This window comes from Salmo salar, chromosome 05 (genome assembly GCF_965601325.2).
Source record: "Salmo salar chromosome 05, fSalSal1, whole genome shotgun sequence".
In the NCBI taxonomy this organism is placed as follows: Eukaryota; Metazoa; Chordata; class Actinopteri; order Salmoniformes; family Salmonidae; genus Salmo; species Salmo salar.
In genome coordinates this window covers 54,058,238-54,085,778 of record NC_138295.1, presented here as the reverse complement: position 1 = coordinate 54,085,778, position 27,541 = coordinate 54,058,238, and the positions used below count along the sequence as shown (strand labels likewise).

Sequence of the window (27,541 nt, the reverse complement as noted above, 5' to 3'; positions counted from 1 at the left end):
CCGGCTACCTTTCTGTGTGCTTTGAAGTTATGCGTTTACAGTACAACTCTATAACCTTTTGCCTCTATTTTTAGGGGGAACTATTTCAACAACCTGGGCTCCGCAGTGAATTTGTGGAGATAAGGGATTGTCTTGACACTGGCATGCCAGACTCGCTCCGTATCCTTAACAACTGATATACACCTGGGTTGTGTTCATTAGGCATTAAACGGAAGAAAATGGCCTGAAACAGGGCATGTCCAATAAGAGACGCTCAAGTTTTCCATTTTGAGCCTTAATGGACACAACCTTGGATAAATTGAGTCTTAGTGTCTACTCTGTATTTTTTAAGTGGTTGATGCCCCTTGACCCGTGCTGACCCCTAGCTGGCAGTAACCACTCTGTGGCAGAAGCACTGCTCCTCTTCCTTGATGCCCTCCCTGAGCCTGTGGTCCCCTTCTCCTTGTACCAGCAGTGCCTGGAGTGCTGCTCCAACACCAGTCAGTGTAAAAAGGTCAGTACCAATTCAACTCACTCATTAAAGTAGACATTACTTTTCTCAGTGCCCCTATAGTAGGATATTCTGTATGTAATGATTGTCTACTGTACTAAGTCTTGTTCATTAGGCTTGAAATGTTCTGAAATAGGGAGGGACTAACAATTATTTAGTACTTTTTTTTCTCTTTTTTTTTTTACGTTTTCTGTTGTGTGCTGTTGTGAACCCAACCCAGTTGTGGGAAATTGGCTGTGACTTGTTCTCATGTTGGGGTGTTTTAACTTGTCTATGGTATTGAGTGATGTTTTTCTTCATCCTCAGGTTGTATCCTTGTTACCTCAGTGCCATAAAAACGTGTTTAACTATATAGCGGCTTTTCTCCGCGAGTTGTTGAAGCATTCTACACACAATAGCCTGGATGTCAATATTTTAGGTAAGGTAAAATGTGTAACACTTTTTGCATTCTTATCAAACACACAAACAATTGACTGAATGTGTTTTTAAAAGGGTTCAAATTAAACTTGATGGTCTTCTTGACCAGTACCCAAGAGGTTCAATGTTTACAAAGTCGAGCAGTGCAAGTTTAAGATCGGAAGCCGTAACAAGCTTTCCTATTTGTTGGTTTCCATATGTGTCACAATATGCAATGAAGCAGTAAAACAATAGCACCAGGGACTGTTGCGATAAAATGCCTGATTATTCCACTGCATGCAAATGGTTATGGAAGCTTGTTGGGGTTTTATATTCCAAAGGCCATAGTAGTCTTTCTGTGCTGTGATACTGTGCATATGTTGTTTTTTCTTTTTTCACCTTAGTGCAATCAGTTATCATTTATTTACTTAGTTGAAAATATAGCCTAGTAATACAATACTAGCTATAGCTACGATATTGGCTGTAATAATGCTGGGTCAGATTCTGGATTTGGTTCCTTTTTCAGTGTTCTCCTTTTAATTAAAAGGTTTTATGATGCATAATAAAAAAGCGAACCTGTTTAACCTTACATCAAGTACCAGTTAGTAATTATTATGTTATTGACATTGTGCCCTGTGTCATCCTTCACAGCCAGCATTTTTGCTGCCTTGCTACTGAGGTCACCCACAAAGCAGGACCTTGCAGAGAAGAGGAAGACCCAAGAGTTCTTTCAGCATTTCCTAGTCCAGGACCTCTCCTGAATAGAAGAGGGTGCTCCTGCTGTGTCTTTTAGACACTATTTTAGTTTAATGTACAGCTCAGTATTTGTAATAATAATTGTAATAAGTTCCTATTCATATAGATGGCTTTTTGTATATGTCCAGTCAGTCAAATTGTTTAGGCCTACTCTCCTTTTGATTTGAAATCAACTATGTTTTGACAAGCAATGTTTAACCTGTAAGCTGTTGATGCACAGCTTTTATTCTGTCACTGAGTAGCTGTAGTAAACTGACCATTTTTAATGTATGTATATTTACCAATTTATTTAAAGAAAATAAAATTGTGCTGTTTTGTGAAGGCAAAACAGTGGATCGTTTTATATATGAAAGTATTTCAAACAGTTGTGGTTTGGCGATTTCATGTTTCTTTACCATTTAGCAAGCAAATGGAAAAAGTTTGTTTGGAATATAATAAACCCACTGTCACATTTGTCTTTGGCTTATCCAATGTGGTCCTTTGGCTGTTGGTACTGATTGGGAATTACAAATCAAATGATTGCTTTTGTAGCTTTGCATTATTCTAAATTGTATATTTAATTATAGTAGTTTCGATTTCATTATAGGGGTACTAGTGTACATGGGAGGGGTATATTTCCCAGAATACAACACGAGGGGGAGGCTGAATATGACGATTCTATTTAATCATGGTATCACTAGGGAGGGGATGGGAAGAAAGTGTTAAGCGACCCGAAACATAAACCAAGTCGGCATTTGCGCTGCACGGGTAAATGTTTTCTGTCTTGTATATATATTTCTAGTGGAGCCCTGTAACTTTTACTTCGTCAGTTTATCTGTTTCGACGGGAGATTTATCGACAGACAGCCAGTCAAGCTAACGTTAGCTGGCTAGCTAGCACTACGTTAGTTCACAGATTTGTAGCTAGCGTTAACTACTAACGTTGCCTAACTAGTTAGCTAGTAACGTTAGATATCTAAGCATAAAATACCCTGCTTGTTGTTTTACGCTGCATGCTTGGTAGCTGCTTATCATGAACTTGATCATTAGTATTATAGCTAACGTTAGTCTGAAACGTTGTTGATTAACGTTAGCTAGCTTGACATTATTTTCAACCCACACTATCGTTAAAGCTAACGCTTTCGAAATACCGTTGCATTGTCAAAAAAAACTAGCTGTCATGTTTTCCTTTTAGTTAACATGCTATGTAAAAGTGTTCAACTAGCGAGACATTTACGTTTGCATATTAACGTTAGCTAACTAGCTAGTTAATTGAACTGTCATGTCGATCGAAGTTAACTATTGACAGCTGGCTGTTTTTTTATTTAACTAACGTTACCTAGTTATTACCAGGATGGAAGTTGGTTGTCCTTGCAACTCTAAAGTTAGCTGCCCACCCAACGTTGGCTACCTAGCCAAATAATTACAACTATTCACAAATGCACGAGCTAGCTATTAGTTATGTGGTCGCGCTGTATGGAGCCTTTAGTCAAAAGGCGAAATCACAGATGAGTGTGACATGACATCTTTAACTTGTCTCCTGAAAGTGTTTGTATATAGCTTTGGTGTAATCCTAGCTAAGGTTTAAAAAAATATGTATTTAACCTGGAAGGGCTCATTGAGATTTGGAATCTCTTTTTCAAGAGCGTCCTGGCCAAGATGGGCAGCACCAAGTCATTACACAATTACAGGCAGAAAGAATGAAAAACGACAGGTAATCTAGTAAAAAAAAATAAAACACAGAATTCATACAACAAATTTGAAAACATTGACAGGTCAGGGAATCGGCCTCAAAATACTATATAAATGATTTAAAAACACCAATCGGGACAAGTTCTACCAGTTCAAAAGTATTTGGTACGGCGTTCCAAGCAGATGGCGCAGAGTTCATAAAAGCCATTTTTACCAAATTCAGTTCGGACATTTGGAACAGTAAGTATGATAAAGTCCTGTGAATAAAATGGTAGTAAACCCAAAATGGCTTTGTAAATAAAAGTATACCAGTGACTGAGCCTACGATTGACTAGAGAAGGCCAGCCAACCCTGGTATATAAAAGTGCAGTGGTGCGTAAGGGTTTTGCAGTTTAAAATAAATCTCAATGCTTCATGGTAAAGGGTGTCAATTGATCTCAAACATACTTATTTTCCACGATAAACCACTGTGCTGTCAAACGAAATCAGAAAGTTCTAGAACTCCATGGGTGTCAAGATGGTTACTGCCTAGGAACATAGACCATTCTACACCATTCAAATGAAACCAAATCAAATGTGTTTTTTGTCACATGCTTGGTAAACAACAGGTAGACTAATGGTCAAATACTTACTTATGACCCTTCCCAACAATGCAGAGCAGAAATAATAAAATAATAATAACAAGGAATAACTAAACAATGAGTAACGATAACTTGGCTATATACACAGGGTACCAGTACCGAGTCCATGTGCGAGGTAATAGAAGGTAGATATATATGTACATATAGGTAGGGATAAAGTGACTAAGCAACAGGCTAGATCATAAACTGTATCAGCAGCGTATGTGATGAGTCTAAAAAATTAGTGCAAAAAGGGTCAATGCAGATACTCTTGGTAGCTATTTGGTTAACTATTTAACTAACTACAGTATTTAGCTGTCTTATGGATTGGGGGTAGAAGCTGTTCAGGATCTTGTTGCTTACATGCGTTGTGCATCGGTCCAGCTTCTCATGCGGTAGCAGAGAGAACAGTCTGACTTGGGTGGCTGGAGTCTGACAATTTTTAGTGCCTTCCTTACACTGCCTGGTATTGAGTTCCTGGTATAGAGGTCCATTCGGGTGTTATTGGATTAATTTGCTATTTGTAAGCCACTCTGACACATTGTTCTCCATAAAATGTGAGTAGCCTTTGCAGTTGAGCTGGCCATTTAAAGGAAATGGCTCAAATCTTCCCATGTAACTGTCATACTCATGGAATTTGTTGCATGAATTAGCCTAAATCCATATATAGCTACATCTAGACCTTACTCCAATGCATCGTAGAGAATAGATGAGTTTTATCATTTCACTCCAGCGTTAGGGAATAGGTATAACTGTCCACCTTAGACAAATGGTCCCATGTGGCTCAGTTGGTAGAGCATGGTGTTTGCAACGCCAGGGTTTTGGGTTCAATTCCCACGGGGGACCAATACGGGGGGAAAAAAATGTATGAAATGTTTGCATTCACTACTGTAAGTCGCTCTGGATAAGAGTGTCTGCTAAATGACTAAAATGTAAAAAAAAAAAAAATGGTTATGGTGCTATGCATGGCATGTTTGAAGATGATGAGTAGCCTACACTATACCACTTTTGTAACCAAACTTTACACTATAGATTTGGTGGCTTTTAACTGGCACTACCAGAGAACTGTTCAGTTATCTTCTCTAGCTGCATTCTCAATATAGCAAGGTGTTGTCTTCAATAGCAAGTGTTTCACGCTTGTCTTTGGATTAAAAATAACTGCTCTGCATTGTCCCACTTACCTATCTTTGCAATACTCCACCAAATATATTTCCAAGTATCTATATTCTGCTCTTGGAAGGTGGAAATATTAGCCTCAAGTGTCAAAAAGCATTTTTGTTTTTCCCTCAAATTTCCTGTTTACAGTATTTGCTTGGGAGCCACGTAGGCCTTCCCCATTTAGCCAAATAGCTACAGGGTTAGCCCAGGTCACTGACTGAAGCTAGGCTTTAGCTACCTTAATTGCAAGGAATCATAATTTGTTATATTCTTTACTTCAATGGGTCAAGATGTAGCAAGCACAGAGATTGTTTCTGAAAACAGAATGGTTTTGAAATTCAGAGAAGGGTAGGTCAGCACTCACTTCCCTCCCTGCATTTTAAATGAACACATTGACTTTGAAGTGGCACAGCACGACTCATCAAAGCCACCACCCTCACACTTTCCTGTCTATCCTCCTCTGTGCAGGAACAAGTGAGCACGCCGTCCTCTGTGCACACTCACCCACCAGAGGCGGCCAGCCCAGCCGGGACCATGAGCGAGCGTGGCCCTCGCACGGAGGCCTCCATGTTTTTGGAGGTGGACCGCCTCGAGTGCGATGACAACGATGAAGACAAGATGGCGCACTACGACGACGACAAAGACGACGCCGACCTGATGTCGGCACCCTCGGGCTCCCGCGTCTACGACCGCACTACGGTGCTCATCGAGCAGGACCCCATCCGGCTGGACGAGGAGGGAGAGGAGGACCATGGACACTGCGTGGGGGACGACGATGGGGGCACTTTCCTAGTCGACGGGGACCTGGACGAGGAGGAGGAGGAGGAGGGCTCTATGACCTTCATGGGCGACCAGGACGGTATGTCACAGGGATACGTGCATCACACCATCTCGCCCGACCAGATCCAGTTCATCATCAACCCGGGGTCCATGGCCATGCCACGCAACATCGAGGGGGCCACCCTCACTCTGCACTCCGAGTGTCCAGAAACCAAGCAAAGGGAGGTATGTTGGCTTACGTGCCCCCTCACCACTGAAATGCATTATGTGATGCTGTGTGGAGGTCATACAGCGTATTTGAGGGGATCCGTTTGGGCAAGGCAAGGCGTAGAATCACTAATCTTGATCACATAATGAGTAGTCATTTGGAATGCAAGGTGGATTTTGCGCTCCCTGATTTAGATGTACTTGATCTCAACACACAGTTAGCCTAGTGTGTTGTGTTAAGTCAAAATAATAGAGACCCCAGGTTGAAAGGGAGCAACGTGAGGCATGAGCAGGGAGAGTAAATTCACTGGATGAATGAAATGCTTTGATTTGCCTAGCGAGCTAGGTTCTCCTCAAGACCTTTCTGCTTCCACATGGTTTCAGTGTTGTAAAAATACTTCAAAGTACTACTTAAGTAGGTTTTTGGGGGGTATCTGTACATTACTTGACTATTTATATTTTTGATGAATTTCACTTCATTACATTTCTGAAGAAAATAATGTACTTTTTACTCCATATTTTCCCTGACACCCAAAAGTACTCGTTACATTTTGAATCCTTAGCAGGACAGGAAAACGGTCTAATTCACGCACTTAAAGAGAAAATCCCTGGTCATCCCTACTGCATCTGATCTGGCGGACTCACTAAACACATGCTTTGTTTGTAAATTATGTCTGAGTGTTGGAGTGTGCCTCTGGCTATCCGTAAATTTAAAAAACAAGAAAATCATGCCATCTGGTTTGCGTAATATAAGGAATGTGATTATTATTATTATTATTATTATGATTATTATTTTATTTTTTAGTGTGATACTTAAGTAAATATAGCAATTACATTTACTTTTGATACTTAAGTATATTTAAAACCAAACTTACTTTTACTCAAGTAGGGTTTTACTGGGTGACTTTTACTTGAGTATGACAATTGGTACTTTTTCCACCACTGCATTGTTTTATATGATAAATGTTCAACCCCTCCTCCCCTGTGTACAGAACAGCACACATAGTAAATGACTCATCTGAAGTTTGTGCAGTGTCATTATTTGTGTTGTACTTTATGATGGCAGGTCTAGTGGCTGCAGACTTTACATCTATCTCTTAATCATTGTGTAAGGCACGCTGGTCTGCAAAAGAGCACTGGAGCTTGTTGGAGGGTTGCACCTCCAGGCTATTTCTTCCTAGAATGCAAAGCAGCACCGTAACAACAGGCTACCTCAGGGTCACACCAGTTCAACACTACTCCTGACCAATCATGATGACTCCCGGCCAAATATTGCACCCTCAATGCAACAAGTTTCTGTTTGTTACCAGGGTCCCCCTCTGTCACCATGTTGGCGACTTGGCCAGTGCCACTAGGGTACTTGTGCTGTCTTTGTGTTGAAGTGCTCTGCTGGAGCCCATCCAGTCCACTCTGCCCCCTCCTAGCCTAGCTACTTGCATGATGTCATTGAGGGAGTGAAAATGCATTTTGCTTGCTTACAATTGGATTTATGAAATCTCATCTACAGACTCAGAGCCAAAGATACAATCACCCCAAATGACTGTTCCTCTCCAAATTCATTTGGCATCTGTTCATGTTGCTTTTCCAAAATGTGTGTACTCCTTATTTCCTTTTGACGTTTTGTCATAATTGCAGATGTGGATTCCTAACATTGCAGATGTTAATTTCAATGTTTCTCTAGTCTAGGTGTTCTAAATGTCTCAATGCAACACAAAGCAGTCCTTAGCATAGCAGTTCAGTAGGCTCTGCAGCATTCTTACATACCTTTTCAGTAGGCCTTGCAACATTCTTACATACCTTTTCAGTAGGCCTTGTAGCATTCTTACATACCTTTTCAGTAGGCCTTGCAGCATTCTTACATACCTTTTCAGTAGGCTTTGCAGCATTCTTACATACCATTTCAGTACACTTAGCAGCATCTAGTTGCATTAGACACTCTCTGTGTAGCCTACTACTGGAGTGCTCTTTCCCCACTGTGCATGTGGGAGGTGATGGCATGCCAATCTAGTGAACCTGTTTGATTTGAAGTGATGCTGCAGAAGTGGGAGAGTCAGTCGTGAAGTTGTGGGGGTTGAATAACAATACAGTACAGCTGATACGCTGTAGCAGCACCGGCAGCCAGGCTCCTCACTGTGTGGGGTTCATACTTACTTCCCTTCCTCCTCTCTTGTGTTAGTGCAAAAAATACAAATCATTTCTATCTTTATGCGCATTCACAGAACCCTACTCACGCTCACTGACACTCCAACACACCCCCCCCCCACTCAGTTCATTTGCTCACACGCACATAACATGCACACACATTTATACTGACTCTACACGCACGTACACATTCATCATATACGCTGCTACTACTTTGTTTGTCTTATGCCTAGTCACCTTACCCCTATACATATCTACCTCTATCACTCCATTACACTCCCTGCACATTGTAAATATGGTATTGGAACGGATCCTGTTTTATAGCTTCTTACATTCTCATGTTCTTATTTCTATTTCTCGTGTGTTTTTGCTCTACCTTGTGTTATTTGTACTACATTGATATTGATTTCTGCATTGTTGGGTTTAGAGCTTGCAAGAAAGGCTGTTACTTGTGCACATGACATTGAAACTTGAATGAATAGCACAACCAGTCAGTCATTTAGGCCTAGTATCACCAAGGGACAGGTTATGCTGGGTCGTATTCATTAGTGCACATTGTAGCAAAACGTTTTGCAACGGACAAGTTCAGGTAGTCCCTCTGTATATCGGTCAGATTTCTTCCGTTTGGTCCCTGATGAATAAGACCTCCGGCTGGGGGGGGTTCTCCTATCTCCTCTTTTAACATAGACAACTGTTGGCCTAAGCCGTCTCTGTTAGGTTCCAGTAATTTGTAGTGTCATGCGGAGACTGCTAGTGGACCAGTTGTCATGGCTGGAATCCATGCTTTTGGAGAAATAATAGAGGACCGCTAGCTCAACAAAAAAAAAAATGTGGGATTGGACAGGCTGCCTCACTATTGTGTCTAGTAGGGCCTCTCTGTGTGCAATGTGGCTATCCAGGAGTTACATAAGGGGATGTGAGCTGTTGTTCACTATTTATTAAGGGAAAAGAGTGTCATTTTAACGAGGTCAGGGCTGGTTGACTTTCTCTTGAAATTTGCCTAACAAAGCGTTATTTCTTTTACCCCCAGTCTACAAGAGGATCAAGGCATTAAGTTATGGGGTATAACGCAAGCTCTGTAAATAGGGGGGTGGGAGATAAAGCTTGGATGGGAAGGCTTTGTGTTATGACAATGTAGGCTAGTGTGTTCTATGGGAATACGGAGGAGGGGAAAAGAGCTGGCTTTATTCTCTCCCCGGGGCCTTTTGTGTGAGAACAGAACAGAGCCATAAGACAGACTGACTGCCACGGCCGCTGAATGCGGAGACTGCTGAGATGAAACACGATGCACAGCAGAATCAGTCAGATGGAAATGGATGGGGGGGGGTTGAGTTACTGATGTCATGTGCACTTACACGCTCATGCGCCGTGTCATTGTTACCGGTGCAAACATACCTCATTTGTTTCTCACTCTGGCTCTCATCCTATCGCCTCACCTCCTTCTCAACCATATTGGAGAAGGTCCGAGGTCCCTCCCCTCTGACCTTATTATCCAAAGTCTTTCGATAGGCGAGGAGAGATGTCGCAAAGAATCAAGGAAAGATTAATTAAGAAAAAGTAATTATCTTCTTGTCTGTCACTCAGGTGAAGCGGTACCAGTGCATGTTTGAGGGCTGCACACGGACCTACAGCACGGCGGGCAACCTGCGCACGCACCAGAAGACCCACCGGGGCGAGTACACGTTTGTGTGCAACCAGTTAGGCTGCGGCAAGGCCTTCCTCACCTCCTACAGCCTGAAGATCCACGTGCGCGTTCACACCAAGGAGAAGCCCTTTGAGTGCGACGTGCAGGGCTGCGAGAAGGCCTTCAACACCCTGTACAGGTGAGGCTCGACTAACACAAAACTTACTAGCTGCATGTCGAAATATTCCCAGACATGCTGACTAATCAGATGACTGTATATCTACAGGTAACTGCCAAATAAAGGAAACACCAAACATAAAGTGTATTAACTTCTATGGGCTACGTGGACGCTAGCGTCCCACCTGCGGGACACAGCCAGTGAAATATCAGGGCGGCAAATTCAAAAACAACAAAATGTCATAATTCAATTTCTCAAACATACAACTATTTTACACCATTTTAAAGATACACTTCTCCTTGATGTAACCACATTGTCCGATTTCAAAAAGGCTTTACAGCGAAAGCAAAACATTAGATTGTTAGGAGAGTACATTGACAAAAATAATCACACAGACATTTTCCAAGCAAGGACATGTGTCAATAAAACCCAAAACACAGCTAAATGAAGCACTAACCTTTGACGATCTTCATCAGATGACACTCCTAGGACGTTATGTTACACAATACATGTATGTTTTGTTCGATAAAGTTCATATTTATATCCAAAAACAGCATTTTACATTGACGTGTGATGTTCAGAAAATGTATTCCCACCAAAACCTCAGGTGAATGTGCACATCAATTTACAAAAATACTCATCATAAACGTTGACAAAATATATAACAATTATTTAAAGATTTATAGATGGACTACTCCTGGATGCAACCGCTTTGTCAGATTTTAAAATAGCTTTACGGAGAAAGCACATTTTTCAATATTCTGAGTACATAGTTCAGCCATCACAGAGAGCTATACAGACACCCGCCATGTTCGGGGCAACCTAAACTCAGAATTAGTATTAGAAATATTCTCTTACCTTTGCTGATCTTCGTCAGAATGCACTCCCAGGACTGCTACTTCCACAAGAAATGTTGTTTTTGTTCGAAATAATCCATATTTATGTACAAATACCTCTGTTTTGTTCGTGCGTACAGATCACTTATCCAAAGGCATAACGCGCGAGCGCGGAACCAGAGACGAAAAGTCAAAATGTTCCATTACCGTACTTAGAAGCATGTCAAACGCTGTTTAAAATCAATCTTTATGGTATTTTTAATGTAAAATGGAGATAATATTCCAACCGGAAAATAGCATATTCAGTCAAGAAGAAAAAGAAGGAACGGCGCCCTCGTGTGACCGCGCATATCCAATCCCTTTGTTGGCAGGCAGACCACTCAGTAACTGAGCTCCTATACTCTGCCCAGTGACAGGAGAATGCTCAAACCACTTTCTGAAGGCTTTTGACAGCCAATGGAAGCTTTAGGAAGTGCAACGTAACCCCACAGATACTGTAGTTTCGAAAGGGACTAGAAAGAAGAACTACTATTCTCAGATCCTCCACTTGCTGGTTGACTTTTTCTCAGGTTTTTGCCTGCCATATGAGTTCTGTTATACTCACAGACACCATTCAAACAGTTTTAGAAACTTCAGAGTGTTTTCTATCCAAATCTACTAATAATATGCATATTCTAGTTTCTGGGCCAGAGTAGTAACCTGGTTAAATTGGGTATGTTTTTCATCCGACCGTGAAAATACTGCCCCTAGCCCAGACAGGTTAATAGGGTGTTGGGCCATCACGAGCCAGAACAGCTTCAATGTACCTTGGCATAGTTTCTACAAGTGTTTGGAACTCTATTGGAGGGATGCAACACCATTCTTCCACAAGAAATTCCACCATTTGATGTTTTGTTGAATGGTGGTGGAAAACGCTGACTTAGGCGCCGCTCCAGAATCTCCCATAAGTGTGACTGAGACACACACACCCTTTAAGCTCTTTTGAGACCCCTCTTTCAAAGTTACTGAGATCTCGTATTGTAGTCATGGTAGCCAAAATAATGGGCAACTGGGCATTTTCATGCATGATGGGGATGTTAATTGCTTAATTAACTCAGGAACCACACCTGTGTGGAAGCACTTGCTTTCAATATACATTGTATCCCTCATTTACTCAAGTGTTTCCTTTTATTTTGGCAGTTATCTGTATATGTAGGCCTATACTGAAGATGGATCGATAATAGATGAAACATAACAGGTAATAAATTACATATAAAATAGATACAATATAAAAAATGTCAAGTGACATCTAGCCTACACGTAGGGCCTAAAATGTACTTTTTGGTCCACCATCCACAGCCACTCAGTTATTTACCATTAAAAAAAAGAACACAAAACAGCAGATGACCATGCTTGTTTCTTAAATAAGAAATGTATTAGAAGTAATGTGGTATATTGCTCAATTTCATTCCTTTATCCATAATAGCTGCCCCTTTAAGGCCGGGAGGTTACCGTGGTAATGGGGCTACTTGAGTAGTGTCAAGTGTGTCTGTGATTTGGGATCAGTTGAGGCAGCAGACTCAACTAACGTTGAAAAACAACCGAGCTTGTGAACAAAACAATGTAAATGGCCAATAAACACGAGGACAAAGTCTCACTTTGTAGACTTTAGATTAAATTAGACACATTTTTACCCCCCAGTCCCAGTAAGCAAAATGGCGTATTTTCCAGACGTTGAAGTTACATTCAAATTAGGTTCTGAATGAAAGGTGAAAAGGTATTTTCTGTATGTTTAAAATACATATTTTAGATGTTGAAAATGTATTTTCCGGATGTTGAAGTCAAGCAAATTTTTGGCTGTGATTGAAAGTTGAAAATAAGTAATTTATCGACGTCTATGTTTGGGCCAAATCAAGGCTGGACTATACCGTACAAAATCTGAGCCAAGCATAGACGGCGCTTCTTTTTTTTGCGCTCTGCCTCCAAAAAGTGGGCACTGCTTATCAATGGGCGGCATCAGCTCTCACCTAAAAAGCCAATATGCCACTGGTTGAGAGAAATTGTCATTATTTTTGGTCAGAATTAAGTTAGGTTTTATGTGTTGTTGTTGTTGTTGTTGGAGGTACATTTTGGCTAGTTTGGCTCAGAAAATGCCGCCCTCATCAATCTGCCGTCATAAGCGGACACCTAATCCTGCCTAATGAGCAGGCTGACCGTGTGTGCGCAGCGCCTCCAAAAATGCGCACAGCTCCCCTGCCAGGCAGTGTTGCTACGTGAGGTGGGATATAGGATTTGTAATTCTTTGTGCGATTAGTAGTTATGAAACAAAACGGCACAAATCATTTGAAGACGCTACTGCAGCATCTTTCTAACCAGCACGTGCTCATACTTGACTTTTTGACTTTTTATTCGCGAATGTAATACTCCATCTAGAGCCGTGCAAATTGACCAGCCACCAATGTTGTTGGTGAAATAGACATTCTTACCCGCCAATACCGAAATCTACCTCCCTACATCCATTCAGAGGTATTCTTCCATAGTAGATTAGCAAACAATGTGTAGGCCTAGGGCTGTGACAGTCATGGACTTTTGGTTGACTGTTACACGGAACCCAAACCGGCTGCGCGTGTGCGCCATCGTGGATACATTTATTTTGTCCCCCCACACCAAACGCAATCACGACATGCAGGTTAAAATATCAAAACAAACTCTGAACCAATGACATTCATTTGGGGACAGTTTGAAAAGCATTCAACATTTATTGCAATTTAGCTAGTTAGCTTGCACTTGCTAGCTAATTTGTCCTATTTAGCTAGCTTGCTGTTGCTAGCTAATTTGTCCTGGGATATAAACATTGAGTTGTTATTTTACCTGAAATGCACAAGGTCCTCTACTCCGACAGTTAATCCACACACAAAACGGTCAACCGAATCGTTTCTAGTCATCTCTCCTCCTTCCAGGCTTTTTCATCTTTGAACTGACATGGTGATTGGCATCTAAACTTTCATAGTATTACTACACCGACCGGCAGCACAGTTCGTCTTTCAATCACCCACGTGGGTATAACCAATGAGGAGATGGCACGTGGGTACCTGCTTCTATAAACCAATGAGGAGATGGCAGAGGCAGGACTTGCAACGCGATCTGCGTCAGAAATTGAAAGGACTTCTATTTTAGCCCTTGGCAACGCAGACGCTCGTGAGCAGTGTGGGTGCAAAAATTGAATAACATAGATTCCTAAATTTGTTTTGCTACGCGAGCGGTGTGGTCAGCCTGTTATTGGTCAGCAAATTTATTGAGGTCACGTTTATAACAGTTCTAAAAGCAAAACTGTTCCCATCTTCAGGCAGCTGTTCATTCCACAACCCCCCCCCCACCCAGATATGACAGTTAATTTATTTTGGACTGTCTTCATCCATAACCATCAATTATGCAGTTATATGGTAATTGTGCCAGCCTTAGGCCTAGTTTTTTCATTCAGTCTGACTTTGCATAAAAAAAGGATGTATCAAAAAAGAGGATGTGCTTGCTTTTCTTATCTACAGCACAGTCTGTCTGTAGGCCCAATCGTTTTGTCATTTCATTGTGATCTAATATCATTAGTATTTAGTTGTTTTTTCTCCCAAGTACTGAAGTGCTTTTATGCATTGTTGGGTGTTCTAGCCTAATTGGTAAGGACTTTGTTTTATCTCCCAATTTTAGTTTTCTAATTTGTTTTCTAATTTGTTCTTGCTTTTGTAGTATCTGCTGCATTTAGCTTATTTGGTTTAGCACTCAATAAAGGCATTATGAAAGGAGACCCTCAGCCAGGCCAGTGGTAGGCTAGTCAGCCAGTGGCTCCAGTGTTGTGACATTGAACCGAAGACCACAGAGACGGGTGGTGGTGGAAGCGTGCCACCATCGACTCCCCTGTCAAGGTCCATTTATCACTACGGCCAAGCCAATGTGTTGTTTCCCCCTAATCACATTACTTTGCTCTCAGAACCATGCTGCCCTGTCCCCTCCTATAAGGGAAACGGTGGCACTACATCTCTACTCGGCCAAGGGTCCTGTTCATTAGGCACCAAACAGAAGAAAACGGACTGAAACGGGGAAGGATTACATAGACTTGTCCAATAACAATAGCAAAAGTTGGTTTTCCATTGCTTGCCCTAATCAAAATGACCCTGGATTGTGTCCTTAAAGTTTACAGCAAGATTAGGTTCTTTCCCAATTTGGTGTCTTTCTCTTGGAGTGCCACCTAATCTTCTAGGCCCAAGTGTTTGCACATTACAGTCTGCTGTGTTCTAATGTGTACTCATGTTTATTTCATTCAAGATGGTGAGAACATTTTCAGACGCTAAATATTTTTGCTCTTGATAAAAGAGCTACATTTCCACTTGGAATTAGGCCTACCATTTAAATGTCAATGATGTCTTTATATATATTTCTAGTAAAGGAATAAAATTCCCCGACAGGCGTGCATCATTTTTCAAACACTGCTTAACCCTTCAAATCAAACACTTCTACTGTAACTATCCGATCTAGCCCACTGCTTCCTACTTCACGGCTGGCTCTCGTTCGCTGAGTTTGAAAACAAAGAATAGTACAGAACTTCACATCCATACAACTTTTGGTGGGATTATGACATGGTTAGAAAGTAGTAATAAGCTATCTCTAAGCCATATTCTTCAAAAACAACAAGGAAATTGAATTTATCCTCCAAACATTACACATAGCTCCTTTAAATCTTCCCCGTGGTTGATTACTTGTAATTATCTCCTCTCGGCAGACTGAAAGCACACCAGAGACTGCACACGGGGAAGACGTTCAACTGTGAATCGGAGGGATGCACAAAGTACTTTACCACACTCAGTGACCTGAGGAAGCACATTCGCACTCATACTGGGGAGAAACCATTCCGGTGAGTTCTCCGACGCCACGCACCACTGTGGTTTATGTTTCACAAGGGGAGGAAGACCACTGCCTTGGATATAGGACATTATCTGCTAATGTTTGGATGCCATTTTCTTGGTTTGAGTTTTTCTATGCATATAACAAATGTAGCCTAAAGGAGTGGGAGAAATGCACATTGAGGGGGAACAGTGAGGGGCATGACACTGCTTTGTGGTGCACCAATTTTTCCTAATTTCTATGCACCAGCTTTTCTAATCTTCATTTTTTTTAATTATTCTTCAGCAGCTTAAGCTCCACATGTTTTTCTCTATTGCTGTTTGGCTTACATTGACAGATCATTTGTGTGATCTTCCCTCTAGGTGTGACCATGATGGTTGTGGCAAGGCGTTTGCTGCCAGCCATCACCTAAAGACGCATGTACGGACACACACAGGTACGCTTTACTTAGGCTACTTCTGTTTGGAAAATACATTTCAGAATGACTGTCAACCAATCATTCATCCATATTCCACACCTCAGAGACAATTTTATTGTTATAATGGCGCCACCGAGAGGGCTACCTCGCTTCTAGCTCTTGGTAAACTATGCAGTGTTTAAATTTTTTTTTTTTTTTTTAAATAGTGTTTTATTTCTTACATTGTTAGCCCAGAACATTGTTTGTGTTATTACATACAGCCGGAAAGAACTATTGGATATCAGAGTGGCGGTAACTCACCAGCACTACCAGCATTACGACCAGGAATACGACTTTCCCGAAGCGGATCCTTTGTTCGCACCCCCCATGGTAATTGAACTGATTCCAGAAGCCGAACCAAAACAAAGCCTGCGGAGGAGAGGTATTCGGAGTGGTCTTCTAGTCCGACTTAGGAGGCGCGCGCACACCACTCACCGCTTCCGAGTATATTACTCGCAAATGTTCAGTCTCTGGATAATAAAGTTGACGAACTCAGGGCGAGGGCTTCTTTCCAGAGAGACTTCAAGGATTGTAACATACTCTGTTTCACGGAAATATGGCTCTCTCGGGATTTACAGCCAGTTGGGTTCTCAGTTCATCGCGCAGACAGGAATAAATATCTCTCCGGGAAGAAGGGCGGGGTGTATGTTTCATGATTAACGACTCATGGTGTAATTGTGATAACATACTGGAACTCAAGTCCTTTTGTTCACTCGACCTAGAATACCTCACAATCAAATGCCGACCGTATTATCTCCCAAGAGAATTTTCTTTGGTTATAGTCACGGTCGTGTATATCCCCCCCCCCTCAAGCCAATACCACGACGGCCCTCAAAGAACTTCACTGGACTTTATGCAAACTGGAAACCACATATCCTGAGGCTGCATTTATTGTAGCTGGGGATTTGAACAAAGACAATTTGAGGAAAAGGCTGCCGAAGTTCTATCGACTGTAGTACTCGCGCTGCTAAAACACTCGACCACTGTTACTCCAACATCTCCGATGCCTACAAGGCCCTCCCCCGCCCTCCTTTCTGCAAATCTGACCATGACTCCATTTTGCTCCTCCCTCTCCTATAGGCAGAAACTCAAACAGGAAGTACCTGTGCTAAGGACTATTCAACGCTGGTCTGACCAATCACGCTTCAAGATTGTTTTGATCATGTGGACTGGGATATGTTCCAGGTAGCTTCAGAGAATAATGTCGATGAATACACTGATACGGTGAATGAGTTTCAGGAAGTGTATAGGAGATGTTGTACCCACTGTGACTATTAAAACCTACACTAATCAGAATAGATGGCAGCATTCGCGCAAAACTGAAAGCTCGAACCATCGCATTTAACCATGGCAAGGTGACTGGGAATATGGCAGAATACAAACAGTGTAGTTATTCCCTCCGCAAGGAAATCAAACCGGCAAAACATCCATATAGAGACAAAGTGGAGTCGCAATTCAACGGCTCAAACACAAGACTATGTGTCATGGTCTACAGACAATCACGGACTACAAACGGAAAACCAGCCACGTCGTGGACACCAATGTCTTGCTTCCGGACAAGCTCAATGTCTTCTTCGCCCACTTTTAGGATGACACAGTGCCACTGCCGCGGCCCGCTACCAAGGACTGTGGGCTTTCTTTCTCCGTGGCCGACCTGAGTAAGACATTTAAGCGTGTTAACCCTCGCAAGGCTGCCGGCCCAGACGGCATCCCTAGCCGCGTCCTCGGAGCATGCGCAGACCAGCTGGCTGGTGTGTATCTTAGTCTATGCCGCTCTGACATTGCTTGTCCACATATTTATATATTCTTACTTCCTTTACTTAGATTTGTGTGTATTGGGTGTATGTTGTAAAATTGTTAGATATTACTGCACTGTCGGAACTAGAAACACAAGTGTTTCACTACACGCGCAATAACATCTGATAAACACGTGTATGTGACTAATAAAAATGTATTTTAACGTTTTCTGATATTTTATATTAGGAAATGATCGTGTTTGATTTGACACAACCTTTCGATTGGACAATGTTTGTCATGCAGACCAAATACTAATTTCCCTTTGCATACAGTGAAGGTGACCCTCTCCCTTCCTCCCATTCTCCCTTGTCTCGCCCCCCCTTCCCCCTCCATCCATCCTTCCCTCAGGGGAGAAGCCTTTCAACTGTCCCAGCGACGGCTGTGAGAAAGCATTCAGCAGCCAGTACAGTTTGAAGAGTCACGTCAGGGGCCATGGGGCCAGGGGCCAGCCCTTCAGTGTCACCCTCACCCACCCCTTGTCCGAGGTGAGCCATACATAAATCAAAGTAACTATTTCAGACAGTGTCTCATTTTGCTAAGAGCGTGGCGCTAACAACGTCATAGACGTGGGTTCGATTCCCTTGTGGCCACCAATTTAAAAAAGAATGCACTCAGTGTTGGATAGAAGTTGCTGAATAGAGTGTATTGTTAATGTTAATAACATGGATTAATTAGCCTGTGAAGTCATTTTAAGGTGGTCAGGGTTTTTTTTTCCCCAAGGGTAAACTAATTTATTTGTACCTACAACATCGTTCCCGCTATCAGTATAGTCTGTTTTGATTGTTTTTATGATCTAACGTATTACATTCTATCCTTATGCATCTTTATGACTTCAGACGGCTTTTGCTCTAGAAAGGAAGGCTTCTTGGCTTCTCCCGTGTCTCGTTCTGTTAATGTTTCTAGGCAGTGGAAAATGTCATTTGGGCCTATTCATCTCTAATTACAGGATGCAAATCATTCACTGTGCCTCAGTGACTTGAGCCTCATCTCGACTGACTCGGAGCTCAGAGAAAACATCCACAATGTGAGTGTGTTTGCGCTTTATTTCATCAGCCCTTATTTGACTATATAGGTCCTTCTGCTTTTGTCCATGTATGAACAATTTATTTTGTGGTGGGGTACTATGACAGCAATAACAACCATATTTGTTTTGTTTCTGTATAAAGGATCAATAAAGAATCAAGATGTATTGTAAGACAGACATGTACTATTGTGTTAATGCTTGGTCACATCTGTGTTAGTCTCAGAACTTGGACTTGAGCAGTGTTACCCCCGTGAGGATCTTCGAGCTCATGTTCCAGAGTCCGGAGAACAGTGTTAGTCAAGACGATGCACATCCTCACGGCAAGTACCCATCACAATCTATAAACTGTAACTTGGGTTGATTTCCGTGCATTTTCATTCTAACTTTTGCTCTTTGTATTTTGTTTTTCATATTTTTCAGAGAGCCTTGTTGAAGCCTTTGGCCAGGAGACTGGCCAGTCCACCATGGGCGATGGATCCACCCCCATCTCCTTCTCGTTCTCCCTCGTCCCTTCCTCCTCATCCTCCTGTTCCCACTCCCACTCTCACCCTCACTCCCACACCACCACCACCACTGTCCTGGAGGCTTCCTCCCAGCTCCCTCTAAGCCAAACCCCCTCTTCCCAGACTCCAGCACCTCCTGCCCCCATTAGTAATATTACCGCAGTCAGCTCCACCCAGCCCCCCGCCACCTTTGTACCCTTACCCACTGCCCTGCAGACGCCAGATGTGCCTGCCCCCTACGTGGCACTGCCCGCCCAGACTGCTCCAATAGTGCCCTCTACTGCGCCAGTAATGGTGTCAGGCCCAGCCCTCGCCAACGCGGCTCTGGGCGCCGTTGTCACCGCCACAGAGACTGTGCCGCTGCCGGCCGTGGCTCACACTCACACTGTGCCTTTGGCCAGCAACACCAACCCTGCCCTGGTGCCCCCAGCCTCTGTCCCCACCTTCACCCCAAGCCACAGCCACACCCAGAGCCTGCTGCAGCCCAGCATCGTCATGTCCGACCAGAACCTGCAGTGGATCCTTAACACCGCAGCCAACAACCAGCAGAACCCAGAGCAAGCGGTAAGAGTGCCAGTTTGACATGCCGGTTAACATTGAATTGATAGTTTGGTTGAGTGGTGATGAATTTGTGTGGACATCAATGCTGTCAATGTTGTTTGTTTCCAGCCACACGGAGGTCCAAAAGTGGAGAAGGTCTTCTTTACCACAGCCATACCAGTGGGAGGAAATTCAGGTGAGATTTGTCCCCTACTTTTACCAGTGTGATTATTAACAGCAATAATGCTGCACTGACCCACATGAAAAAAATAATATAGTATACTGAAGCAATAAGGCCCGAGGGGTTGTGGTATATGGCCAATATACCACGGCTAAGGGCTGTTCTTAAGCAGGACGCAACGCGGAGTGCTAGGACACAGCCCTTAGTCGTAGTATATTGGCCATATATCAGAAACCCACAAGGTGCCTTATTGCTATTATAAACTGGTTACCAACATAATTAGAGCAGCTAAAATAAATGTTTTGTCATATCCATGGTATACGGTCTGATATAACATGGCTTTCAGACAATCAGCATTCAGGGCTCGAACCACCCAGTTTATAATATGGTATACATACTATAGTATTTACTGTAATGTTTTGCTGAATTTATTGTAGTATTCACTGTAGTATATATTTTTTTTTGTGGACTAGTATATTGTAGTATTTACATAAAGTGGGAGCTTTTTCCTTGAGGAAACCTACTGAACAAATACTAAAATAGCACATTTTCCATAACCTGTAGGTAGGACTGGGGAGCTTCTGCTCTTTTCTAAAATCTGAAGGAAACACAATATTTGTAGGTTTCTCACTTATGGGTGGCACAAATTTGGATATGGGGAAGGGGAACGGACAGAGTATATGCAAATGAAATACAGTAGTATTGCTATAGTTAAAGACGTGTTTTTGCAAACTGTAGTGTTTTTGCGGACATTACTTTAGTGTTTACTATAGTGTTTTACCATATACTACAAAATGATATAGTAAGTACTGTACATGATCAAGGGATACTACAGTGTGTAGTATATTATTCTACATTATAAACTGGGTGGTTCGAGCTGAATTCTGATTGGCTGACATGGGTATGACAAAACATGTATTTTTATTGCTCTAATTACATTGGTAACCAGTTTATAATAGCAATAAGGCACCTCGACGGTTTGCGATATATGGCCAATATACCACGACTAATATTTGCAGAGTGTGTTGGATATTATTCTACAGTATACTACAGCATTCTATAGTAAGTACTGTAATATTTTTTCCATGTGGGGTAGCCTACCAATGTTGAATGAATCAGGATATTTAAAAAGCACAAACTCAGTCAGTCATGTAGAAAACTCATCCATGTTGAATGTATTTACATGGCACAAATTAATTTGATGTTCCCTAGTAGCATTTTAATGGAATTTGAGTTACAAAGGATCGGATGTAATTTTTGGACAGCTGGCTTGGTCTGTAGTCATACTGTAGCTCCGGTTTGTGTTCATTAGGGTACATTGTGTTTCAAAGTGTTGTGCAAAAGAGAGTTCACTCTGTTTTGGATTTTCTTCCGTTTCGTGCCTAATGAAATACAACCCTTGTTTTGTAATGTGTTACAGGCAACTCTGTCCAGCAGATCGGCCTCAGCCTTCCCGTCATCATCATCAAACAGGAGGAGTCCTGCCAGTGCCAGTGTGCCTGCAGGGACTCTGCTAAAGACAAGAGCTCCAACAAGAGCAGCAACGCCTCGGCAGCACCACAACAACAGCCCGCAGTACCCCCCACTCCTCCACCTCCCCCCGCTCCCGTGGCACTGCCCTTTCCCCCCGTACTCCCCCCGGTGCCCTCTTTCCCCTTGTGCTGCCTCCCACCGCTCACCTCGGAAGTGAACGAGTCCCCGCCTCTTCCCCAAACAGGTGCAGTACTAGGACCGGATAGCCCCTCGACCTCTGTACAGACGTTCTCCACAGGGGTGGCCACGGCGACCACCAACCCCCCTCCTATCACGGATGGTTTGGCCACCATGGACGTGTCGGACTTCCTGTCCCTGCAGAGCCCCGAGAGCACGGCCAACATCGAGGCTCTGCTACTGGTGACCAGCAGTGACGACTTCACTATGGCTGGCGCTAGCACCACCATCAACCCCTAGTGGACACTCAGGCTTCGTCCCTATTCTCCACCCTTCTCTTGCATACTCCCAGTCATGGATTTAAAAGCATTGAGTTGGTGTAAGCGTTGAGCAAAGAGAGTTTCTACCATTGTTAAGTTAAAGGGAGTGTGCAAATGCACACTTTAGGAGAAGGATGTAGAATCAGGACGCAGCCGCACTTTCCGATTTACCCACTACACGTCCGCTTTTCAAGTATTGTAAGTGAAACTTAATGAGGGGGCTTGTTTTGGAAAAGCAGCAAAATGCATGCCAGTCTAGAAAAGTGTTCTTAATTGGCTGGCTCTCCATCAAACAAGACAAGGTCTTGAAAGGCCCTAAGAACTATTGTCTGCTTCTAATATGGCGTGAAGCTGATTCCTGAGAGAAGCAAAACAAAACATTGTTGTCTATATCCATGTACTGTACAATAGTTCCTAACTGTAACTAATACGATTAGTTGGTAAGTGATTGACCAGAATGCACTGCATGTGAAGTGAATTGGAATTTCATCAACTATATTTCCTACAAGGAATTTGTGGCAGTTTTGCCATTCCCTTAAAAGCAATGTATTGCTAATGCCATAATGTGAAGAGTAATTTCCAGTGTTTTACATAAATTAGCTAGTGTAGTCCAGATTTTAGTTTTGTCTTTCGTCTTGCTTTGTTTGTTAGTTTTTGTCTTTCTTTACAGGTATATTTACCAATTGAAAAAGAAATAGCCTGTGACACAATTTTGCTTGACTTTTAAATATAATTTAGAAGTCAATACATTAGGCTTATTACTAACTTAATATTAATATTTTGTACTTTTTTTTTTTTTTTTTAATTGTTGGAGAAAAAAAATCTAAATCTCTGACCTTAGACTGTCATCAAGTCGCAGCTTATTGATCATCATTGTTAATTTATTCCACTTTTCGCCTAAGGTTTCTTTTTTAGACCCCCTCCTGTTACTGATTTTTGTTTTATTGAGCCCCGCTCAATCTAAGTTTCAGAAAACCGTTTCAACACTGCACCTTATTGCAATTAATTGTACACCGAGGTTGTCAAAAAAAGGTCCTCAATGGTATTTTTGGTCTGCAAAACCTCTTCACAATGGAATCATGAATCAAGGATGAAAAAAAATTATCTCACAAGTGTTTCTCTATGAATTACAACCCACTCAGGGATGCATCATGGCATATCTAATTGATACAACTTGCGAATTTCCTTTGTTTAATAAGAGATTGCCCATTTAGACATTTTAGCAGTCAACTGCCCGGATGCCCATCGATTGTAGTAGCCCCCTTTTTCGGCTGCACTCTCCCCTCTTTGTGCACTGTCTAATATGACCAGTTATCTGCGTTATTACTATGACACTATTTGAATACCACTGCGGTCAGAAATGGTTTGTTTCTGAAGGGTTTTGATGATGGTGTAAATACGGTACATTTAAATATGAACACTTATTCCTTCAGATTGTTTTAGAATGTATTTGTTTTGTATATCATTTTCAATATGTAGACTTGAACCTTGGAGACTAAAGACAATACCCCCTGCGCTGCCCTTTGTCTTTGCATTCTGCGCCCATGCAGATGATCACACATCTTATGCAGAAGAGTTTAAAATTAAGCCTTTATAATGGTTAGTTTTAGGGCCATTGGCTTCTGTGCAGTCAACATAGTATTTATTTTCAAATGCAAGCATAAGTAACTTTCTTAGAGTATATGACGTTATTGTTTCACATGGGACATAATGCAATGATTACAAAAAAAATACAAAATTGGAGAGAAGGCGTTATGCCCTAATATCATGTGTAGAGCAACCTAGCCTTACTACAGGATCTCACTTGCTGTGGCTTACTGAGCTGGCTCCTTGCCTTGTCGATCTTTGCCTATGGCTTGATTTGGACACGCTGCCTGTCTTGTTCAATGCCTTTTAGCAGCTGTCTACAAGTGGACAAAATTACATTAAAAAGAAATACATCATTTTTTTGTTTTGAAGATTTAACAGATATTGTGCCAACAAATCAAATGATCCCCCAATTATTATTTTTCTATTGTCATTTTTTTTATGTGAAGATGTTACTGCAGAAATATACTGTAGACAGAAATTGTTTCTCTTTTTTTTTTGTAGTACTGTATTGTAGACAACTTAATACTTTATTTTACATAATGTTGTTGTCGGAAATTGTAATTACATCAACATTTTGAATTGGTACTTCACAGGCATTGATTGACAGCAGCTATCATGTTTTATTATTTAGCATGGGAAGAGGGACTGAGATCCAACCTAGGTGTCATCATGTATCATAGGATAACATAGTATGCAGGAAATATTTGTCTGACAGACCTGAATAGGGGAAATGTTTAAACTAACATGGGCTTTGCCCTTTTCCTGTTTTGAGATTTAACCAATACCAAAACTTGGCGATAACCTGCAATATTAATTAATGTAGTTGGCACTTAAAATTGGGTCCACTAGAATATCAAATGTTAAATAATTTGTTTCTTATTGCTATTTATACTAAAGAAAAATATTAACGCAACAATTTGAAAGATTTTACTGAGTTACAGTTCACAAAAGGAAATTGGAAAATTGAAATAAATTCATTAGGCCCTAATCTATGGATTTCACATGACTGGGCAGGGGCGCAGCCATGGGTGTGACTGGGAGGGCATAGGCCCACCCACTGGGGAGCCAGGCCCAGACAATCAGAATTAGTTTTTCCACAACAAAAGGGCTTTATTACAGACAGAAATAATCATCAGCTGTCTGGGTGGCTGGTCTCCGACAATCCCGCAGGTGAAGAAGTTGGATGTTGAGGTCCTGTTTGGACATACCGCCAAATTCTCTAAAACGACATTGTTGTCCACCATAGCAACAGCTCTGGTGGACATTTCTGCAGTCAGCATGCCAATAGCACGCTCCCTCAACTTGACATCTGTGGCATTGTGCCCAGCATAAGGTGCACCTGTGTAATGATCATGCTGTTTAGTCAGCTTCTTGATATGCCTCACCTGTCCGGTGTATGGATTATATTGGCAAAGGAGAAATGCTCACTAACAAGGATGTTAACAAATTTGTGCACAAAATTTGAGAGAAGCATTTTGTACATATGGAACATTTCTGGGATCTTTTTTATTTTCATGAAACATGGGAACAACACTTTATATGTTGCGTTTATATTTTTGTTCAGTATAGGTATTCCCCCTCACAATGCTGGTCAATAACTTGAATTATTATAAATATGAACCCTGACTACCCTCTTACTGCCCTGAACATGTTCACCACCAATTCGATGCATACCTTTTTAAAGAAAATATCTATGCAATGATTTGACTGCAGTATTCCTTAAAGTACAAAATGCAACAAAAAATCATGACCAACCTTCTATATCAATGTCTTGGTCCAAGTAATTATGTTAAATCAATATTCAGGTTTGCTAATGTAAACTTTGAAGGCTCAACTTTCTCATGTGTGAAACTCCATATACGTAACCATTTTTGCTCAAAGATCTTTCAGTATTGAACTTAGCGGTATGACCAACTTGACATCCTATTTTCATCACCATAATCATCCATTTTATGTGAAGGTCCAACTTATTACATGATGTATCATGTTTGAGGTGGGGCTGTGAGCCTGGGCATTGAAATGTTTGTCTTTTTTCCATTGCTTTCCAGTGAATATTGAATCATTAGTTTTTTTTTTACATTTACCTGTTTTCCCTCATGTGAGTTACCTGGTTAAACACTAACTGGATTTGCTTGGGGGGAAAATTAGAATATGATTCTGTTGTAAGAATTATTTGGGTCAAATGTACGTTGCATCTTTTTTAAGTTTTGGGTGAAAAACAATCATCTTTCTTGTGTTCTCATACTGTATGTGCTATTTTTACTCAAGTCATCTCAATTAACTTTACGTTAATCTGTAAGGGTGATACAAATTTGGACCCGATTTGTTAGACCAATTGTTAGAATTGAAAGTGCTGGTTCTAACTTTGCTAGAAGATACTGACCCTACTGTTACGCTTGTTTACACTGAGCTCAAAACGCAATCATGGTTACATTAAGACACTGGAGCGAGAAGGGTGGGAGAAGTTATTTCAATGCAGGGATGGGATATGCCACTGTACTCCAAAAAGCTGCCCTTTTCGTCCTCATGTTAGCTAGCAGCAGCCATTATGGAATGGCACAGATATCCACTAGTTACCATAACCACAAAGTCAAAATTGGCTATATTGTAAAACGTCATGAAAACAAGCGTTCTTAATTTAAGGGTTAGGCATAAGATTAGGTTTAAAATCACATGAGAGAAATAGGTGGGGTTTATGACTGAATTCATGAAAACAAAAATTAGCTTTTCTAAATTTAAGGTAGGCAGTGTGATTAGGTTTAAAATCACATTTTGAGAAGGGAAATGGCAGGGTCTCTGTCTGGCAGCTAGTGATCAAGGGCACGTCACATTGAACAAAGAAGCTGATTGGCTGACACTGCCATTCCAAAATGGCTGTGGTGAATACTGCTAGCTAGCAAGAGCACAAAAATTATAGTTTTCAGGGATGGATCTGTGTTAAGGTAAAATTGAGTACAGTGGAATATCCCAGAGGTACTTTTCTGACCCATATCTCACGCCGGCTCCACGGTGTCCAGGACAGCAGGTAGCCTAGCGGTTAAGGGTGTCGGGCCAGTAACCGAAAGGTCGCTGAATCAAATCCCCAAGCCTGCCAGGTGAAAAATCTGTCTGTGCCCTTGAGCAAGGCACTTAACCCTATTTGCTATTGTAAGTCACTCTGGATATGAGTGTCTGCTCAATGACTTAAATGTAACCATGGTTCTGACCCCAGTAGATCTGTGTAAACAAGGGTTGAGTCTTCTGGCATGTTCAGCCTTTATGGAATTTATTATACACTTAACCGCTTACCTTTAGGTTAAATTGTCTGGCGAATAACGGCTCAAATGGGGATTTTTGTCCTTTTTTCTAGCCAATGGTCAGATGCTTGGAATGGTGAGTTCATAGGTGCAAAACACTGGGAGTTGTTTTGGAGTTTTTGAAAAAGTGCCACTTTGAAGAAAGCACAGTTTGTATTTTGGAATTCTGTTCATTTGAACACTCAATGGGTAAAACGAGGGGGAAACGTAATGCTTCCAAAGGAATGTCTTCAACACCCAAAGAATGAAGTTGTAAAGGATTTCTATTTTTAAAAGAATGTATCATGTGAAATTGGTTTGCTTATGCTTGTTTTGTATAAAGTAGTATTGTATAATAAAGTAATTACTTTTTGAATTGAGAGCAATATAATACTAAATAAATCTTATGACAGGTCTCCCAATTTTTGCCCAAGCGAAGAAGTTACGTGATCCATGATAGTTTATTTGACATACA

The 27,541-nt window shown here is 41.6% G+C and overlaps 2 protein-coding genes across 6 annotated transcripts in view; both read left to right on the top strand.

Moving 5' to 3' along the window:
* LOC106605115 (type II inositol 1,4,5-trisphosphate 5-phosphatase) overlaps positions 1-2,098 on the top strand; it is a 33,219-nt gene extending 31,121 nt beyond the window's left edge. For all 5 annotated transcript variants that reach the window (XM_082975278.1, XM_082975279.1, XM_082975277.1 and 2 more), the window contains 4 exons: positions 75-159; positions 366-493; positions 797-908; positions 1,538-2,098. In XM_082975278.1, the coding sequence (XP_082831404.1) occupies positions 75-159; positions 366-493; positions 797-908; positions 1,538-1,647 (435 nt within the window). In that variant the 3' untranslated portion in view covers positions 1,648-2,098. The remainder of the gene's footprint in view (positions 1-74; positions 160-365; positions 494-796; positions 909-1,537) is intronic.
* Positions 2,099-2,273: 175 nt separating this feature from the next.
* On the top strand, positions 2,274-27,488 carry LOC106605114 (metal regulatory transcription factor 1). The gene is made up of 11 exons (XM_014200437.3): positions 2,274-2,389; positions 5,559-6,095; positions 9,804-10,042; positions 15,608-15,739; positions 16,092-16,165; positions 18,332-18,468; positions 18,930-19,007; positions 19,225-19,327; positions 19,428-20,074; positions 20,180-20,246; positions 21,652-27,488. Exons 2-11 carry the CDS (start codon positions 5,625-5,627, stop codon positions 22,179-22,181), a joined length of 2,478 nt encoding a protein of 825 aa, XP_014055912.1. The 5' UTR covers positions 2,274-2,389; positions 5,559-5,624; the 3' UTR covers positions 22,182-27,488.
* Positions 27,489-27,541: the final 53 nt, after the last annotated feature.

Coding starts and splice junctions, on each gene's coding strand:
- LOC106605114 (XM_014200437.3), top strand. CDS start 5,625: ATGAGCGAGCGTGGCCCTCGCACGGAGGCCTCCATGTTTTTGGAGGTG. Junction 10,043..15,607: donor GCCTTCAACACCCTGTACAG/GTGAGGCTCGAC, acceptor TCCTCTCGGCAG/ACTGAAAGCACACCAGAGAC. Junction 16,166..18,331: donor GCATGTACGGACACACACAG/GTACGCTTTACT, acceptor TCCTTCCCTCAG/GGGAGAAGCCTTTCAACTGT.